The 19,789-nt window shown below is 43.1% G+C and overlaps 1 protein-coding gene across 1 annotated transcript in view; it reads left to right on the forward strand.

Annotated features, from left to right (window-relative positions):
* USP40 (ubiquitin specific peptidase 40) overlaps positions 1–19,789 on the forward strand; it is a 667,009-nt gene that overhangs the window by 540,803 nt on the left and 106,417 nt on the right. Inside the window, exons 28-29 of the mRNA XM_085646205.1 lie at positions 12,525–12,590; positions 14,478–14,688. Of these exons, the coding sequence (XP_085502331.1) occupies positions 12,525–12,590; positions 14,478–14,688 (277 nt within the window). The remainder of the gene's footprint in view (positions 1–12,524; positions 12,591–14,477; positions 14,689–19,789) is intronic.

Raw genomic sequence — 19,789 nt, forward strand, 5'->3', positions numbered from 1 at the left:
TACTGAAAAACTCTTGGAACTCCTAGCGCCGCATGTTTTGGCAGCAGATAATTTTTTTATGATTGGGGACTTCAACTATCATATTGACGTTGATGACAACCCCGATACTGGGAAATTGATCTCATCCATGAGTATTCTTGGTCTCACTCAAATGGTGCATGAACCTACCCACACGGCTGGTCACACTCTAGACCTTCTCTTTACAAACCAGTCCGAGATAGCCTTATCACCTCCTGTCCCGTTATTATGGACCGATCACTGCCTTTTAAAATTTCAATTCCCTTATATGTCCAAAGAAAATGAGTCTCTGAAAATTGATTCCTCATGGCAAAGACCCTGGCACAAGATAACCTTGCCTCTTTTTTTGGAACACTTTCCCCTTGACCTAATAAGGCCTGACCAAAATATGACTCAAACGCTGGCTTCATTAGAGGAAGCAGTCTCAAATACGCTGGACAATATAGCCCCTATGACATTAGTAAAGACTAAGATAAGAAATGCCCCCTGGTTCACTGACCAGCTCAGAGCAACTAAGACTATGTGCCAGACTGCTGAACGCAAGTGGCGAAAAAACAAAGGCCCAGAGGACCGCACCACGTATAAAGAACTCCACCACAGATACATGCAGGAAATCAAAACTGCTAAAACATCCTTCCTCACTAATAGGATAAACAAGACATGCAATTCCACCAAGGAACTGTACAAGGTCCTGAACGAATTCACGACTCCCAGGAATCTGCAGCCTACACCTGTCTCACCACACTGGGTGGACTCTCTCTCCATATTTTTTGAAGAAATAATTTCTACTATTTCTCGCTCTTTTACGTCCAATATAAATAGTGTGGACTTAAATAATGGCTCCTCTGCTCTTACGACACCCTCCCACCATCTTGAGGAATTCACTGTGGTGGATTCAGGGACAGTCCTCAAGACTCTGCAGAGGATAAAATCCGGCTCCCCTACTGACCTTATCTCCTCTAAACTTCTTGCAAGGGTTGCCCCTGCATTGGTCAGCAATATCACAGATTTATGTAATAAATCATTATCAGAAGCTGTCTTCCCCTCTAATTGGAAAACTGCCTGTGTGAAGCCCCTCCTAAAAAAGCCCACAGCCGACCCCAGCCTTCCCTCCAACTACCGTCCAATTTCTCTACTCCCCTATCTCGGGAAAGTAGTAGAATCCCTCGCCAACCAGCAACTTGTCGGTTACTTGGAGACCCATGAGCTGTTGGACCCTTCACAGTCAGGGTTCAGAGCGGCCCACAGTACGGAAACGGCACTGGTCGAGGTCACTGATAACATTAGGCGGGCCCTGGACAGACAACAATCAACAGTCCTCTTACTTCTCGACTTGTCAGCCGCATTTGACACCATCTCCCATAGCATTATAATTTGTCGGCTTGGAGAGATTGGTGTCAGCGGCTCGGCCCTGAACTGGTTTAAAAGCTACCTCTGGGGCCGTAGTACCACCGTTCAGGTGGGACTTAGCACCTCTTCCCCCAGACCCGTCACTACTGGGGTTCCGCAGGGTTCCATTTTGAGCCCGACTCTTTTCAACCTTTATGTGGCTCCTCTAGCTCCAGTGATCAGAGCATATGGATTTGAGGTCATATCGTATGCCGATGATACTCAGATCATAGTCACGTTGGGCTCGGACCCTAAGGAAACCATGACGCGTTTTCAAAACTGCATGTCCCATGTCAACAAGTGGATGAAGGATAACCATCTACAACTGAACAGTACAAAATCCGAGATTATGCTTTTTGGAAAGGCATCCAACCACTGGTCCTCAGAATGGTGGCCCTATGACCTTGGCACCTGTCCTGTTCCGAAGGAGGTGGTTCGTAACCTGGGTTTTTTCTTAGACAATCAATTGTCTATGCGGGCCCAGGTTAATCATGTGGTCAGTTCCTGCTTTGGAATTATGCGCACTCTACGGAGAGTTTTTAGATGGATCCCCTTGGAGGCAAGAAAACCGCTGCTACAGGGTCTGATTACCAACCGAATGGATTACGGAAACGCACTTTTGTTATCCATAAATGAATCATTTTTAAACAAGCTCCAAGTGCTGCAAAACATTGCGGCCAAGATGATTCTTAATCTCCCCCAACGAACTTCCTCTGCCCCGTGTCTCAGAACCTTGCACTGGCTACCAGTGAAAAAACGTATTCTCTTCAAGGTCCTGTGCCTCACCCATAAATATCTCTACGGCAACAAGCCACAATACTGGTCCAGGAAACTCTGCTGGTATAAGCCCCAGAGGACACTGCGGTCAAGTACTAAGTCCCTACTCACTCCTTTTAGGATCTTTACCACTAGGCAGGGTGGTAGATCCTTCTCATATCTAGCTCCGTTTTTCTGGAACAAGTTGCCGGCCGATTTGCAGTCCATCCCCATTCTTGGATGTTTTCGTAACAGACTTAAGACCTGGCTGTTTGATCAGTAATTTCGGTTCCGCCATTTCTCTCTTGCTTCAGCCACTGCAAGCGCCATGAGACTCTTTGGAGTGATATGTCTGCGCTATACAAATATTGTTGACTTGACTTGACTTGACTAGAGACAGAGTCCCACTTTAGTAATATCACGCTCTATCTCTATGTGTAATTCTCAGGTGAGGTATAGGACCTATCCAAGGTATTCAGAGACCGGTGTATATCATCTTGTCTCTAATACTTCTAAACCAAGCAGACGTCCAATTTCAATCATAATAAGCAAAACACCCCAATAAGGCAGGAAGAAGGACAACCTCGATAAGGCTGTGACTGCTGACGTGTATTCAGTATTGCGTGTCAACAAATAAACTGGCAAGAAGGTTTGATCGACATGCCTTTTGATCGCACCTCCCTTTTTGGCATGCATGCTGACTCGGCTTTATGCCTGTTAGGGATAGTCATGGTGGTACGGAGTCTTAACTCAGTTATTGTACTACAGTTGTCATTGGACAGTTGTTTCCCCTTGTTTTGACACTTTCTCGCCTTCCTAGGGCGGATTTCTTCTCTCCCCTCCAGGGATACACCCAGTGTGGTGTTCCGGTTTATGCAGGTACTTTGTCTTGTTTACGCGGTCAATGACGTCTTATTTACGCGGTCAATGACAGGTTTTGTTTTCAGCCGTCTGGAACTTATCTTGTTTTGAGGTCTCCTGGAGTCTGTCCATTTTTCTTTTACAATGTAAGGCAGGTGAAATTCATGCTTGCAAGGTTCTGTGGCAAAATTCAAAAACTTATTTTCTTAGTTTCAATCATAACTTTTAGACAGTATCAAAAGCAAGTCATATAATAATGACTAAAAGTCACACATTGTGTGGCAGTATCGCAGTCTGTACTAAGCAAGACCGCTCATTGTAAACCTTTCTTCACAACAGATCACATCTTCATTGACATTTGAAATTGTTAAAAAAAAAATATCTTCCACTGGTGTGTGGTGAAGGAAAAAACTGTATATGTTGCACGTGGGTGCCCCCAGAAATGGTTCGCTCTAGGGGGTAGATGGAATGTGTATCGTGGGAATAAATTGTAACCCCCCCTGTCCTTCCTTCCCTAGATGATCCAACATCACTGTAATCATGACAACTATCATGTCTCATTGCAATTGGAGTGCTATACTATGTAACTGTCAAGTCCCCATGATTGTTCTATTGACGCGGCTGTGTCTATGTAAAGTTGTGACCAGAACGTTTAATAAAAAAGATATGTAAAAAAAGATATATATATCTTCCATATCAAACCAATTTTCTAAGCATAAACTCGCCTCAATATATATTAGCGTATAACCTTTATCCTAGGGGTCTCCAACCTTTTCTAAAACAAGAGCTGCTTATATTCAATGAAAATCCTCCTAAACCACTGCTATTATTAGAAATAAAATAGTAACCACGCAACACAAGGTTACATTAGATGTCACCATATGCAAGATTACCAGCAGTGATCACCTCAGTGCATAAGTCCTGTTTGCCAAGAGTAATGGAAACAATGTTTTGTCAGTGTGGAATGCCTCCACATGGGCAATATATTACAACCATCACTGCAATGCCACTAGCACCAAGTTAATGAGTAGTAAGTGCTCCGCAACACCTTTTGATTTTTATCACTCAAATATCAGCTTTCCATATTTATTGGAAACGAAACCATTTTTCCCCAAACATCAACTTGTGAGCTCTGAAAATACCCATATATTCATCTTAAATGCACACTTTTCAGTTTTAGTATACATATATTAATGTAACCAAGCTTCTACGTTAGTTCACTGGCCTAAAGATGCCTACCCCGTTATATCCCTATTTAGGACTCGCCCCAAAGGGTCCAGCTTCTTGCAGGTTGCCCATCTTGCCAATTCCTCTATCTGAATACATCACTTAGAGCTTGGTTCCAATAATTGTTTGCAAGTACTCCATTGGAAGGTTGGGAGCTTAGGCTCATTTTGTCCTGGTATTCTTCAGGCTGCATACCCAGTATGAGGTTGACACTACAACCATCTATGAAAGAGTACTTCAGACATTTGTGTTTCCTTCCAGCAGACTTTAAAGACGAGCCCGAAAAGCACTCCCTTGTAGACTGTTTCATCATCCTGTTCAAGAAGACGCCATCTGGCTAGCAACCGTATCTGGACAGTTAGGTGATACAGTTTGAAATCTGCTGCCATTGCTGACCTAATTTTGCAGTTAATGACCTTGGGGTCCCGTTAATAAATCCTAACCCCCAAATAGTGAAAGATGGTTGGTTGTCAAGTGAGGTCTGGGAAGTTTATTTCATCAAGTTCTAATGGAAAGGAAAAATGCAGGACTTTGCCCAGTTAACTTTCAATCCCAGAAACGTTTCTAACTTCCTCATAGTTTTTGCAAGCAAGTTTAAATGTTAAACGGCACCATGTAGGAAAAAAGAGCATATAGTCTGTAAATAGTGAGACCACGTAGTTCCCCAGCTACAGTGATTCCCCTGTAAGCCCTTCATACCTTACCACACCAGCCAAGCGTTGTATAGCTAGCCAAATATAATCTGGGACAGAGAGCAATCCTTGTGAGTCTCCCTTTCAATCACGTTCTGGGCTAAAATGACCTGACTGATTCTTGCAGTACAGCTGGCATGCACAAAAAGGCATCCACCGCCAGAAGCCTTCCCAAGGCAAATTCCCAGCTCACTGTTGAACTCTTTCACCAAATTTTGTGCCACCACTACATCCGTGAGTAGTTAGTGTTATGTAAAAAGTGAAAATCTCTCATGGATATTAGGAGAAGCATTCCTACCCAACACAAATCCATGGAACTTTTGGGACATTAAGGAGAGAAGTTGGCCTGCCAGGACATTGCTAACTATCTTGTAATTGATGTTCATCATCGGTATGGGTGATAGAATGTTGTGTCCTGCATAGCCTTGCCAGATTTCGGTAGCCTCATGATTAATGCCTCATATGTTGAGGAAAGTAAGGAGCCCCCAGTAAGGCTGCTGAGCTTAGCTATGCGAGCTTGGGTGCCAGTAGGTCTCAGAACCCGAGGTAAATGCCACCAGACACCCTTTGGACATGGGAGTTCACCTTTGCTTTGAATGCTGTCTTGGTTTCAGAAGCTGTGATTAGGCTTGCAAGTTCCTCGGCCTGCCACTCTGACAGTGGGGCCAATCTTCTCCTCCTTAAATTATCTACTATGTTTGACTCTGCAACTTGGTTGTGTTTCACACACAAATTGGAATAAAAATCTGTAAATACTTAATAATTTCTTCCTGAGTGTGTACAAGTTCTCCAGATGCTGTGTGGCTGCTGCCAATTTAGATACCCCTCACACCTGGTATAGCCAGCCACACCACATGCTGCCTATTTTGCCTCCCTCCAAAGAGGTCCTGCTTGAATGTTCCTCGTAATCAAGACAAGTCAATCCTTCTGATAGATGAGCATAATTTTTAACCTAAGGTTTACTAACTGAGCCCAATCACCTGGAGAGACAAATTGTGACACTCCATCTTTCACAGCTGCTCCTGGGCTTCCTAGAGTACTACGAAGCATAGTATCCACAAGCGCACTGACGAGTAGCCTTCAGGCAATAATAATGGCTGGGGGTCTTCCCCATCTGGGTTTAAGCAGTAATTTGTTATGGTCTGAAATAATGATGAACAAATATTCAACATTTAACAATAGATGCTGCAGTTTTACAGTACAAAGTACACTATCTTGCCTAACATGGAAATCATGGACTGGTGAGTAGTGTTTGGCAGTTGATACACAGGTACAACACCAGAAGCAACCGTGACCAATCCCAAAAAGACTAGATGGAGAGTTATTTATAGGGAATTACCCATTTACTGGGGACCCTCAGGTTCATGTTTAGTCTCAGAGCAAAAACTTTTATTCATGACCTCATCGGACAGCCACATTCACCAGAGAAAATTCTAGTGGTGACTGGGCTCCCCATTCAGTAGATACACATGCTTTGACATCTGGTGATGGCCCCAGATGTTTACAGATTGTTTTTCTTCAAAGACGTTTGAGTCACAAGAACTGTTAAGACACCACGCTTGTTCCAATGTGCACAAGCTAAAAATCAGTTTTCCATCATCAGAACCAGGAGTTCAAAAATGCAAATCCAGGACAGACACATTCCTCACCATATTCTTTGGTGGCAGCTACGCATCGTGCGATCCCTACAACTGGAATAGATTTCCAGGCCCTCCAAGAGCTTTCTCGTTGACACCCAGGACTTCTTCCCTGACGGACATAGCTCATAGCCTTCTATACACTGCACCTTTGGAGTTCCGGCCTTCATGACCCTCGATCCATCTCAGGCCACATCTTGGAGAATGCACCCTTCCAATGTATTCCCTGCTGTTTGGGCATTTCTTCTTTCATAAGTCAACCAATTCCTTATTACCCCACCATTCTCTCAGTATTCAGGCTAGTCCAGTCATTAAGAGTTTGGTAGCAGGGGATGAGCCCTATATAAAATAAAATCACTGATGCAGTTTGGATCAGCCTCTACTACCATTGATAAATAAGCCAGCTGAACCAATTGACTTGATAAATGAATATAACAGATTATCTGTTCAACATTCAGGACCAGTTAACCTACTGACCATTCACTTTAGCATGTACCAGCACAAAATGTCCCTCTTTGAGCTCAAATGACAAAATTGGAGTAGAGGTACCATCTGTCTGATCAGAATCAGCACCTCCCTGCATAGCATGAGAAAATAAAGCGGAACAACTTTCCTCTCCACTGTTTTTGTAATGTTGTACCTTCCTTTGTGGTTGTGTTTCTTAGAACACTGTATGTGCTCGCCTCCTTTTTAGGAAAGAAGCAATTTCATAATGCTCAATGTCCTTGGTCATACCCCTCGCATTTCTACATCGAGAACTTGTTAGACACATGCGACCCACATCACTGTTAGCACTTTCTGGTACGATTACCACCATGAACTTTGCCCTGAGCTTTATTTGGAGGTTCAAAATGCCAGTAGCCTTAAGGCATTTCTGTACAGAGCTATTCCCCATCATTCTGGCCCTGTATCTGCTATAGTGTGTAAAACAGCAGAGATGTTGGAATAGCTCTTTCTGACTGCTAAGCCCAAATCCAACATAACTGGAATCCTGCAGCCATCTTCCTACAGATTCCTCACCTAGCTTCCACCTCTCCTCTTCAGATGGTGCAGATCCTAATAAGTTTCCAGGGTACCAGTTTTTTCCTCTTGTGATGTAAAGTTGCCTGCTGCCATGTAGCTTGTTCGGTTCCGAAGCATAAGCCTTGGTTGTGCAAAGAAAAAAGGGAAAGAAATGACGTCAGCACAGCAGGCAGCGCTGTATTTAGGCTGGGATTGTCACTAGAGTCCAATGATGCGACCTGGCGGTGTTATAAAGCTGCTGCTTGGAGAGACGTTTTAGGATCCGGTCTGTCACTTGGGTATATGGATAAGTGAGGATTCTGTAGAAAGATATAGGATTAGGTGTACTAAGGTTTTCTTTTTACTTTTTATAGTCACAAACACTCCAAATTGGATTTTTTTATTAAAGAAAAAAGGGGTTCACTACGTAGCAACCCAATTATAGGAGCTAGTAAATTTTAAAATGGGATTGTGACTGGATACCTATTCCATATTTGGAATGTGTGTGTTTTGGGTGACCTTTCCTAATACCAAATCAGTACCCTCTGTATCGCTTGTTTGTTTTTGGTTGAAAGCCATTGAAAAGTTACAGACCTTCAACTTTGGGTGGTGAATGATTTGCAAATGGCAAGGGAAGCTCTATGGACCACTTCTCCTTTATGAATTGTGAAAAAGGTTTCTAGGGGAGCAGCTAGTGGTCCGGGGACCAGTGCCAACAAACCTTTAAGAGAAACCTTATTAAAGTTTCTTTGTTCAAATGCAATCACAGGCCTGGTGGTCTGCTGACCAAAATCCCTGTGATTGTATCCAGTCCGAGTGAGTCGCAATTTGCAACCTTCCCAATGAATATTAATTATGTAGGTCAGATTGCGACCTACTCGGATTTCGAGTTTTACAAAGGGACCTATTAGTAAATAGTTTGGTTATCTAATTTCAATAATGGTTGCAAAATACTGATCACGAATTACAACCAGTTTTTTCGACCAGCACCCCTAGTAGCCACCGGAAATACTGTTACTGAAGTGTGTTTGTTTACATTCTTGGACCTTCATCCCCACTACTTGATGATGAAAAGGTTAAATATGGCAACTCTTACCCAAATAATGCTTTCCTTCCAGACTGTGCTCCATGATTATTCAGGATATTTATTTACATTCAGCTGTTAAGCAGCCATATCAGATTTATGATTCCCTGGTAACAGTTCACTTTATCTGTAGTTCCTTTCGGTATACATGCATCTGTCCTAACCATATTGGTATCTGTTCTCCTATGGTTACTGATCCTTCCTACCATGACTATTCGCTTCAAGCTCCCTTGCCTCTAACCTCACTGCTATATTTGCGCCAAGTAAGTGTCCTGAAATTCATATTCACTTAAGCTTCCCAAGTCATAGAACACTGCCATAGCAGCATTGTTACACTGTGGGTGACATTGTGAGTTTCCAGTTGGTTCCATGGGGAGATACTGGTGCCACAATTGGTGATTTCAGCCTGTATCTCCCATAAGCTAAGAGGAATACAGAGTTACATTTTGCAGAACGAAGAATAGCCTGCTGGATCCGAAGTGTTGGGTCATTTAGCACAGGTTTTTGCCTATTTCACAGAGTTTAGATGCATTCTTTAGTACCATCGAGTTCATATCTTTTAGACAGTCCAGGTTGTCATACCTTTCCTTTCTTCACACCTGTTTGAGGGCCCTATCCTAAGATTCTCCTTAGAACAGCTCGGTGAATCCATAACGCATGGCTGGTGAAACGTATATCCCTCTACAAAAACATTGTAGAGCTGAAGGTGATCTTTCTAGCTTTTCTGCCCCAGTTACTTGGGAAGGGATTGTTAACTTAAACCAAATGCAAGACTGTGTGCTTTCGTAAAATATACAAGGAAGATCCCATTTGGCTAACTTACAAAGGCTAGTTGCTAAGCTTTTTGGACCACTTTGAGAATATAAATTTTTGTGACCATTTGAATGTACATCTTTTGTGTATTGAATGGACAAAGTGAATGCTTTTCTGATTGTGCGAGTATCTCGAGTATAACTTATCCTTAAGATTCAGCTGACCAGTGTGTTGAGAATTGTGGTGTCTTCCCCATGTGACCCAGCATATTTTAGTGTTTGTGGCACCACAGGAGTTTGGTTGCCAGAGTACGAAAACATATTGGGTATGTTTTGACCACATTAATAAGATTTCAGTTGCTTAAACTCCTTATGACTTTATCACCACTTAATAAGAGAGGGGCTTTCTATTCTCTTTAGTACTTATACAATTTATTAAAGATCCCATGATAGAGGCGAAAAAGTTACCTAGCTCCTTCACTAATTGGCCATCATGGGAATCCTCTTTAAGTTCATAGAGACCCATGGGGAGCTTAAAATGACAGATGCTGCATCCTTCTTTGTACGGAAACATGTTTATCCTTTTAAAACGGAAGATAAAAAGTTTTAAGCAGCAGTAATGTCTCAAGTGTTTTGAACCCATTGTTAGTGTAATGAGTTTTGGGATATTTTGATCATACAAGCCTTACAAAATGTGGAAATGAAAAGCAAATGTTGCTGGTTAATTAATATACATTGTCTTCTCCTTTGATTAAATTGTTTGTTAGTGTTTTTTAAACTGTCCCAGGTCCTGCATGTGGATGGGGACTACTCATTGTTTATGAATGTAATTACGATTACCATGATAGAGATCTGGTCTTATTCATAAATAACTGTCTTACCCTGTTACAGTGATTCCATATTCTCCTCTCTGTTGTTTCTACTTCCACCCCACTTTTCTGTCTGTCCACTTTCTCCTTATGCTAATTTCTTCCCTAATATCAAACAATGGTACTTATTAATGAGAATTATGATAAACTATACCGAATGGCAATTTAATATTTCCAAAAGGATAAATACAAAAATAAAGTCCTCTTAAAACAATCATTTTGCGGCGCTCTGAATATGGGTACATACAAACGTGCTTAGTGTTCTCTTTTTGAAGCAATACACTAAAGTGATCAAGCGTGATCAACATGTGTATCAATAAAGCAAGAATAGCTCAGCCCCTCAGAAAATGACATCTATAAAGTCAAATAGGGTCCGTGTTTCTTTAAGGTCGACTGTGTTTCGATCCCCTAGTGGATGACGGGAACATCATCACTATTTAAGGAATAATTAGGCCAGAGACAAAGAAGATTACAAAATGATAGATTTATGAGCAGAGGTCCTGTGGAGGCCAGGTGATGGATATCAGCAGGAGTACAACTTGAGGAACTGTGGTGGTACTTTTGAGGAGCGCGTGCTGATAGACTGGAAGACACACTCCTAAGGAGTGCAGGATGGCTAGTTGCTGGGGAAAGGCGCTGGCAGTGCGAGTGCTACAATCATCAGTGTTAATGCGCCAGTCGGTCCAAGAGTGAGCGCAAGCAGCGTGGAAGTAGAGGGGAAGCAGTCTGCTTCAACCCACCCTGCGTTGCTATGAGTAGTTGGTAACTTCAGGAAATAGGCACAGTCAGCCTGTAGACTTCAATAAGTCGGGAAACGTGGTAGAAGGGGAGAGTCACTCGGCTTCAAAATATCCTGGTGTGGTGAGGATTGACATTGGGATTCTATCAATCCCACCAATGATATGTGTGGGCGCACGGCGTGTGACTACATTTAACCTAGCCGGGCCTCACACAAATCGTTGGTGGGATTGATCGAATCCCGGCAGTAATGTTCGCCACACCATAGGGATATTTTGAAGCGGAACGGCTCTCCACTGCTAATGTGCTTCCAGACTAATTGAAGCCTACACGCTGACTGTGCCCATTTGCTGAAGTTACAGGCAGCTCGCTGAACAGCAGGGTTGATTGAAGTCTGCTGGCTCCCCCTACTTCCAAGCTGCTTGTGCTCACTTTTAGGCTGATTGGAGCATTCGCACTGACCATTGGAGCATTTGCACTGACGATTGGAGCTTTTGCACTGCTAGCGCCTTAACCCCAGCGGGCCTTGGGAAAGACGTCCTTCCTTCACTCATTAGGACAGTGCCTCAAGTCTATCAGACTGTGCTTCCCACCAGGCTCACCAGAGTTCCACGAGTACTCCTGCTGATATCCATTTCCTGTCCTCCACAGTGCCTGTACTAGTTAATCTACCATTTTTTATCTTTTGTCTCCGTCTTAATTATTACTTAAGTCCTGATGATTATCCCTTTATCCACTAAGGGATTTAAATGCTTTTGACCTTAAAAATACACGGACCTTGTTTGACTGTATAAATGATATTTTCTGACAAGTCTTGCTGTTTGTTTTATTGATACACTTATTGATACACTTGTTGATAGCGCTTATTACTGGAGTGTATCACGTCAAAAAAAGAGCACAGAGCAGGTTTGTCCCTATATTCACAGTGCTGCAATATTATTATTGTTTTAAGAGATGTTTATTTTTGTAATTATCTTTTTGGAAATATTAAGTTGCTATTCAGAATTTTGTATCGTAGATATCATTACTAGGGACTATTGCTTTTGATAATAGCGATTACCCCAGATCCCCGATGATCCATGGGCTTCCCTTGTCATATGTTATTACTGTTTCTTCCCTAAGTCAGTAGGCAAATCGGAGTTTGATTCTTTCTGCTCTAAAATATTTCTTTAGTGTTATGAAATGAAGCAGTACTTGAGCGAAGCAACTTCCCCTTTCCAGAACTCACTTATTTTCCCAGCGTTTCATCTCTGAGCATTGAGAGTTGGGTCCAAAGGAAGGGAGTGAGGAGACCTTAGTTAGGCTGGTTTCTGTCCTTTGACCAGTGAGTCAAGTCAGATTTCCATCATAGCACCTTCATTCAAAATGGTTAACTTGCTGAGTATGCTAAACTGTTAGCTTCACTTGTACATGAGTAGGGCAGCTGAGATCAAAGTAATTGTACAGACGTTCTTATAAGGATTTTGTTGCAGTAAACCACTTCTCTTTTTTGTGAACAGTGATTACAGACTAGGAAGTCAACCTGAAATGTGTGTCCAGGTTCTGCTGGAAGAAGAGCGTCTAGGGTATGTAAAGGCATCACCTTTTCTAGCTCTATCATTGGGAGGTCACAGGAGCATTTTTAACTGATCCACATAAACATTGTTAAAGATTAAACTGATATACCATGCTCTGCTGAATGTTGATTTTAGTCGTGGGTGAAGACTTTTGCAACTCTGTCTGGGTGAAGGCTTGTAAAACACACATTGAAGGAAACAGCCTGCAAGGGGTAAAGCAAGTCTGGCTTCCAGTGATTTCTTATGAAACATACAAAAAATGTGGAGCACACTTAGGGGCAGATGTACAACCTGTTTTTGCAGTTACAAAGGGGAATTTGCAACCGCAAAATAGGTCGGCCCCATGTACAAGCCATATTTTGTGAGTCCCTAACATATTCGCGACTCGCAGAATATGGTTTGTGACTAACTATTAGGAAGGGGCGTGCCAAGGGAGTCCCTTCCTAATAGTGAGTCTTACACCAATGTATGATTGTTTTGCGACCACATTTGCGGTCACAAAACACTTGTAGTTTACCACCCTTTTCAAAAGGATGGTAAGCCACTCGCAAACCGGAAGGGGTCCACAGGGGACCCCTTTCCCTTTGTGAATGGGTGTGAAAATGTTTTTTAAGAGCAGCCAGTGGTTCCAGGGACGATTGCCTGCCCTTAAAAAAATGAAACTGAAAAGTTACATTTTCTTTTTTAAATGCAGCCCTCTTTCCTTTAAGAAAAATGGGCTGCATTTAAAAAAAAAAAAAAAACATGGTGGTCTGCTGACCCCAGAAGGCCACCATCCCTGTGAGTGCTAGCCATTCCCAATAGGGTCGCAAATTGAGCTTGCCTCATGAATATTGATGAGGCATGCGATTTGCGACCCCCCCCCCTTGGGAATCGCAAACAGTGTCTGAGACACTGTTATACATTTCATTTTGAGAGTCGCAATTTGATGCAAAATGCGACTCGCAAAATGCAAGCTTCGTACATCTGGTCCTAAGAATACTGCAAATGAAATGGTGGAAATAAACTTAACTAAATTAGCAGCCAGTACCCACTGTATTTTCATACATGATCGTTCAACAAGTTCATCATTTTGTGGGTATTGCAGCCTCAAAAATATGTGATAACCTCTTGATTGGCAGGGGGGAATGTGTCTTTGTAATTTTGGGTTTGTGTGACTTCATGAAGGGAAGTAGGTGATGTGTCAATGCCTGGCGAGAGAATTGACCTTTTGTAGAGGCAATGCCTTTGGAGTATGAGTTGAAGCATCAATTGGGGAGAGGAGAGCATGATCATAGCACAAAGTTGGAAAGTTGTGGGGTCTAGGATAACTCAGTGTTCCTTAAATGTTAAGATGCAAGTTATAGGAGAGATAACTATCTGATTGCTGTGGTTGACCTTTATCTGGAGGTCTGTCACCATGTTAAGATTCGTAAAATCTTGAGATAAATGTTGCTAAAGTTTAATTGGGAATAATATTTTCAAGAGCACTGATGTTTGGTGCAGGTGATGTGACTGAGCTGACTGAGGAACTTAAGTCAGAGGAAGCGTGATCCAGTTAAGTGAGTTGTGATAATGGAAAGTAAGTAGTGGATGGCTCTTGGCTGGGCAGACTTGTCATGTGGGTAGTGGACGCCCTGCATAATCTAAATAAGGGTTCTCCAAAGTCGGTCCGGGAGTGCTGGATCCATGACAGATTTTAAAGATAACTAAAATGAGATATGCTTAAAATCTGGCATGGATCCGACCCTCCAGGATTGACTTCGGAGAACCCTGATCTAGATTGCCAATACATCCTTCCTATGCATCTCACCACCTCCTTCCTTGTCTTCATTTAATACTGATGTGATTATGGTCTCTCACTCACTGTATGCTTTCTTGCCTCCTCTCTCTATCACTCTCTTTGTCATTATCCAGTTCAGCAGATTTGCTCCTGCGTGTCCAGATGAAGATTCCTGGCCATCGTGAATATTATCCAGCAATAGACATGGTGTGGGACATCTCCAGAGAATGCACTGCACGCTCACTGCGGCAACGGGTTGCTGCGGTCTTTTCTTTGCCTGCTGAGAAGCTTGAGCTTGCAAAGCACATGCCTGAAAAATTTGAGTGGGTGCCAATATCCAGTTGGGTAAGACCAGAACTAGCTAATTTAGCTCACAAATCACCTCCGTATCGAGCTCTGCTATGGTAGTACGTTGGTGTCTCTGCTAAGCAGTGCTACAGCTCATATGCTTTCTGTCTAAATTGTATTGCCGATTGGTTTATCCACGATTGGGATATTTGATTTGATTTACTAGGAAGTGTTTTGTAAAGTGCACCAGGTGTGCCCAGGGCCTGTAATCAAATACTACTAGTGGGCCTGGAGCACTGATTGTGCCACCAACATGAGTAGCCCTGCAAACGTTTCTCAGACCTGCCACTGCAGTGTCTGTGCGTGCAGTTTTAAACTGGCATTTCGACCTGACAAGTGCACCCACATGCCAGGCGCAAACCTTCCCATTTACTACATGTAAGTTGCCCCAGAGCAGCCCCATAGGCAGGGTACAGTGTATGTAAAAGGTAGTACATGTACTGGTGTGTTTTACATGTCCTATTAGTGAAATACTACACATTTTGTTTTTCACTATTGCAAGGACTATGTCTCTCATACTGTAACATGTGAATTGCCTTGAAATATCTTTTAAGTATAATTTCTAATTGGGAGCAGATAGAGATTTGGGGGTTGGGGTCTCTGAACTCACAATTTAAAAGTACATCTTATTGGTGAAGTTGTTTTTTAAGGTGCAGGTTTGAAAATGCCACTTTTAGAAAGTGGGCATTTTCTTGCTTAACCATTCTGTGCCTCTGCCTATCTTTTGAATCCAAGTCTGGGGTAGGATGACTTTGGACGTTTGTGCATTCACTCTAGACTGTCAAACAAATGTAGCTGAGGTGTGTCTTGCATATTCTGATGGGCCTTCCTGAGTTAGAGTAATGGGAGGAGTTGTTACTGAAACCTGAATAGGGCTGCCTGTCCTCACACAAAGCTGTCTCTACTGGCCCACCACCTCCCTGTAGTGTCTGAAGCCAGGTCAGTGAAAGGCAGGGCCTTGTGCACTACGAAGACTTTCCTTTGAAGGTTGCCTACTTCAGAGGCGCAAAGGGGTATAAGTAGTGGACCTCTGACACTCTCAAATCAGAACACTTCAGAAATAAAGGACATTCTGCCAGGAAGAAGAGCTGGATGCTGTAGGAGGGACTGCCACTCTGCCTTGTGCTGGCCTGCCGCTTCTGTCCTGGGAGTGAAAGGACTGGACTTTGCTTTCTGTTTCCAAGGTTCTCCAAGGGCTTGTATGTGCTTGCCTCCTGTTAAGAAGTCTCAGGGCTACCAAATACTTCACCTACCAGTGCCTGGGCTCTGCTGCTGAGAGTCTTGACTTTCCAAGCGGTGCCAAATTCATTTCCTGAGCCCTTGGACATAGAATCTGTTGAACTGAAGGAGAAAATACGCACATCGCCGCTGCCAGCACATTGATCCCGATCAGCGCATTGACTGCCGCTTTCACCGCAGGCTCCAGTTTTCCGTTGCTGAGTGTCAGAAGAACCGCTGCAGTGTGAGTTTCCATCACCGAATTCCGTGATACACCACTCCAACTCTGAAGCAGCACCTGCTTCATCGCTGTGGAATCGATGCAGCACGTCTGGATATTCGACGTATCGTCCCTGGGCGTCGATTTCTTCGGACACGCGGTCTTGGTTCCTTACTGCTGGGTAACGTCGGAGATCGATGCATCACCTACCCTGACAGTAAGGAACCAATGTATCACCACCCCTAACAATAAGGAACCAACGCATCACCTCTTCTGCGTAGCAGTAAGAAACTGACGCATCAGCCCCCACACCCACACCGTTAGTAAGGAACTGACGCATCACCTCTCCTGGGAGTAACAAACCAATGCTTGCTTTGCTTTTCCGGTGCCTTAACTCCCCTGCACCTGTTTAGTATTTGAATTTTTACGCATCCAAGGTACTTTGTGCTAAGAGTAACGCATCCATAGATTTTATGGGACTGAACTGATTCAACCTTTGAAAAGTGATATCTTGCGTATTTTGGATTTTTGTAGTTTTTGTTTTGTTTTATTTAGATAAATGCTGGCTATTTTTTTAAAGCTAGTGTGGACTCATTTTGTGTTGTTTTCACTGTGTTACTGTGTGTGTATGTACAAATGCTTTATACATTGCCTGTGAGATAGGCCTAAGTTCTCGTGCCAAGCTATGAAGGGGGTGAGCAGGGGTTATCTTCGCTGTGTGACTCCCTTACAAAGACTAGAGTGAGGGTCCCTACTTGGACAAGGTGCAAACCACTGCCAACTTGAGACCCCATTTCTAACAGTCGCAAACTAAAACTTTCATTCCGTAACATGCTACCAAATCACAGTTTGGGCTTGATACATACCAAAATGCTTTTTTGCATTTGCAAATGGGCCAATACTGCAAATCAGCCATTTTACGGCCACAACAAGCTTTGATATATCTGGCCCTTTGCTTTTATCCGCTAATGCAAAAATGCTGTTTTGGAAATGATACGGAAAATGATAAGCTACAGTCTCCAACCCCAGGGGAAACAACTGTTAAATAAAGTGCTGCAGGGTTAGGAGTGTTTTTTTAATTTGTGAATTTCAAAAAACGTTGTCAAATCCTCTGTTTTCCCAGACCTACCAAAGTGTTTTAATTAGCAGTCTTTTTCATTGAGACAGAAGTCTCTAGGATATGGTTGCCTGTGTCTGCCCCCAATTTCTTGATGCCTCACAAATTCCAAGCTCTGTGCCTTATTCTAGTTTCTGCAACTGCACTTTCCACACCTTTCTACCCTCTAACATTAACCTCATTATCGCAGCCATTGTAATAGCCAGTTAAAAAGTTTATGCTTAGCCAGATTTTTTTTTTTTTTTTTTATCGTAGTTTTGCACTGTGATCTGAACCCTAAGTAACTGTTTCTCCATTGCTCCAAAATCACATTCAACAGCTAAATTTCCAAGCAATGTAACATGTTCATCAATTGCTTTTCAGTTGCATGGAACTTGTGCCGCTCCAAGTTAAAAACCTTCTCAAATGTCCACATACCCAACTTTCTTGCCATGTCCTACACAACCTCAATCATTTTTCAAATGATCATCCACTATTCTCTCTACAGAATCAGTGCTTTCTGCCCTCTGGCATTTTGTGTCACAGCTATTTTCCTCCTAGGCCTGTATTGTATCCCTTCCAGTACAGCCATATGAATTTTGAAATGGTTTTTCCTTTCCATCAAGTGATTCAGTGAAACAAATGTATTTAAGACAAACAGTGCACCATCTAAGACAAACAGTACACCATCTAAGACAAACAGTACATTTTGAAGGCTAAAGAAGCTAAAAATCTGATCAACAAAAATATAAACAAGTAACTAACAAGGTTGTTTTCCTGGGGGAAAATGTAGAGTGACTTTCTAAATTCAGCCTGTCGTCACAAAATACCAGCACTCTGGTAGTATTTAACTTCAGGTAGTATTTACTTTTTCTCTACAACTCATCTCCTATACACAATGCCCCTCTTTGCTCTTCCAGGCAGGTCCTTGTGTTGGAGCCTCTTAGTTTTGCCACTGCACTCCCCAGCAGTCTTTTTAATAATGTACTTCTCCAGTGAACATGGCTCATCTTACTAAAATGAAGGTTAAATTGACAGCATTCCACTTTTTATCCCACATCTTAATGGGGACACTACAGCCTTATACTGTAGTGACTTGAGCAATTGTGAGTTCTCTTCCAGGGGATCCTCATCAATAGTCATAAGCAAAGAATATTCCCGCCCATGTGCGGGGACCCCGGAAATAATATTAAAAAAATATATATATATATATATATATATATATATATATATATATATATATATATATATATATATATATATATATATATATATATATATATATATATATATATATATATATATATATATGCGTGAGCCTCTGAGGAAGAAAGATGACCTTTCGAAACGCGTCAGGCAAGACGAGGAAATTACTGTTTTAAGGTATCAGCAGCCAAGAGAACGTTTATACCCGTAATAAAGGCTAATGCGTGTGTGGAGTGCAGCTCATTTGCTTGGGCAACTTTGAGCGTGAATATGAGGCGGCGGCCCTGCCGCCGAGCTTGCACCACCCGGCGAAACAGGGGGCCACGAGGCTTGGGATGCACTCAGACTTTGGAGTGGAACACATGCATGGGATTTAAAACGAACATGGGATGCTGAGGCCCATCGAAGGGCTTAAAATTGTTAACAGTAATTAGTGCAACCATCTGTGGAATTATTATCGGGACTTCTTATCCCAGAAGGCCTCGCAGTATGTCATCTTACAGGCCCATCAGGGGGCGTGGAATTGCCATATCAAATGGGAATGAAGTCCCAACCCGCATGTAATCATTTCAGCGTGAGCCTCTGAGGAAGAAAGATGACCTTTCGAAACGCGTCGGGCAAGACGAGGAAAGGACTGTTTTAAGGTATCAGCATCCAAGAGAACGTTTATACCCATAAAAAAGGCTTGCTGCCTAATGCGTGTGTGGAGTGCAGCTCATCATCAATCGACAACGAAATCGTTGTCGAAGGTAACAGGTCCTCCGTTGACGTCAACCAGGCGACGCTCAACGTCGAGAGACAGGTCTCCGTCGGCGCTGGCTGGGCGTTCGACGTCGAGGCACATCGCTCCGTCGTTTCCTCATCATCGGCGATCGACTTCGAGACCCAGGACACCTCCTTCGGCGTCGAAGCAAAAGTCTCCGTCAAAGTCAGGACGAGGCTCTTCAACGTCGATCCGTCAGACTTCATCATCGACGTCGAAACAGAAAACACCGCCGAGATCGGTACAAGGATCTTCAGTGTTGAGGCAGAAGTCTCTGTCGCCGGCAGCCCAACGCCGGGTGACGTCGAGGCAGCAGTCTTCTGAGAGGGGGCAGAGAACATCGAAACATGACACTCCATCGTCGAGAGGACGTTCTGCTGCAAGATCAAGTCCACCTTCTAAGAGAAGAAAGTCAACGTTGAGACATACGTCTCAGTTGAGACGACAGTCGGCGCACAGATGCTCCAGGTCAAGGTACCCTTCCAGAGACGCCTCACCTCCAGTGAGCCTATCATCGTCACCTTCAGGCACCCACAGTTCTCACAGAGGGTCAACATCCCCGTAGGTGGTGATCTCGACGTCCAGCAGTCCAGTG

The sequence above is a fragment of the Triturus cristatus genome, chromosome 3_1 (assembly GCF_964204655.1).
Source record: "Triturus cristatus chromosome 3_1, aTriCri1.1, whole genome shotgun sequence".
In the NCBI taxonomy this organism is placed as follows: domain Eukaryota; kingdom Metazoa; phylum Chordata; class Amphibia; order Caudata; family Salamandridae; genus Triturus; species Triturus cristatus.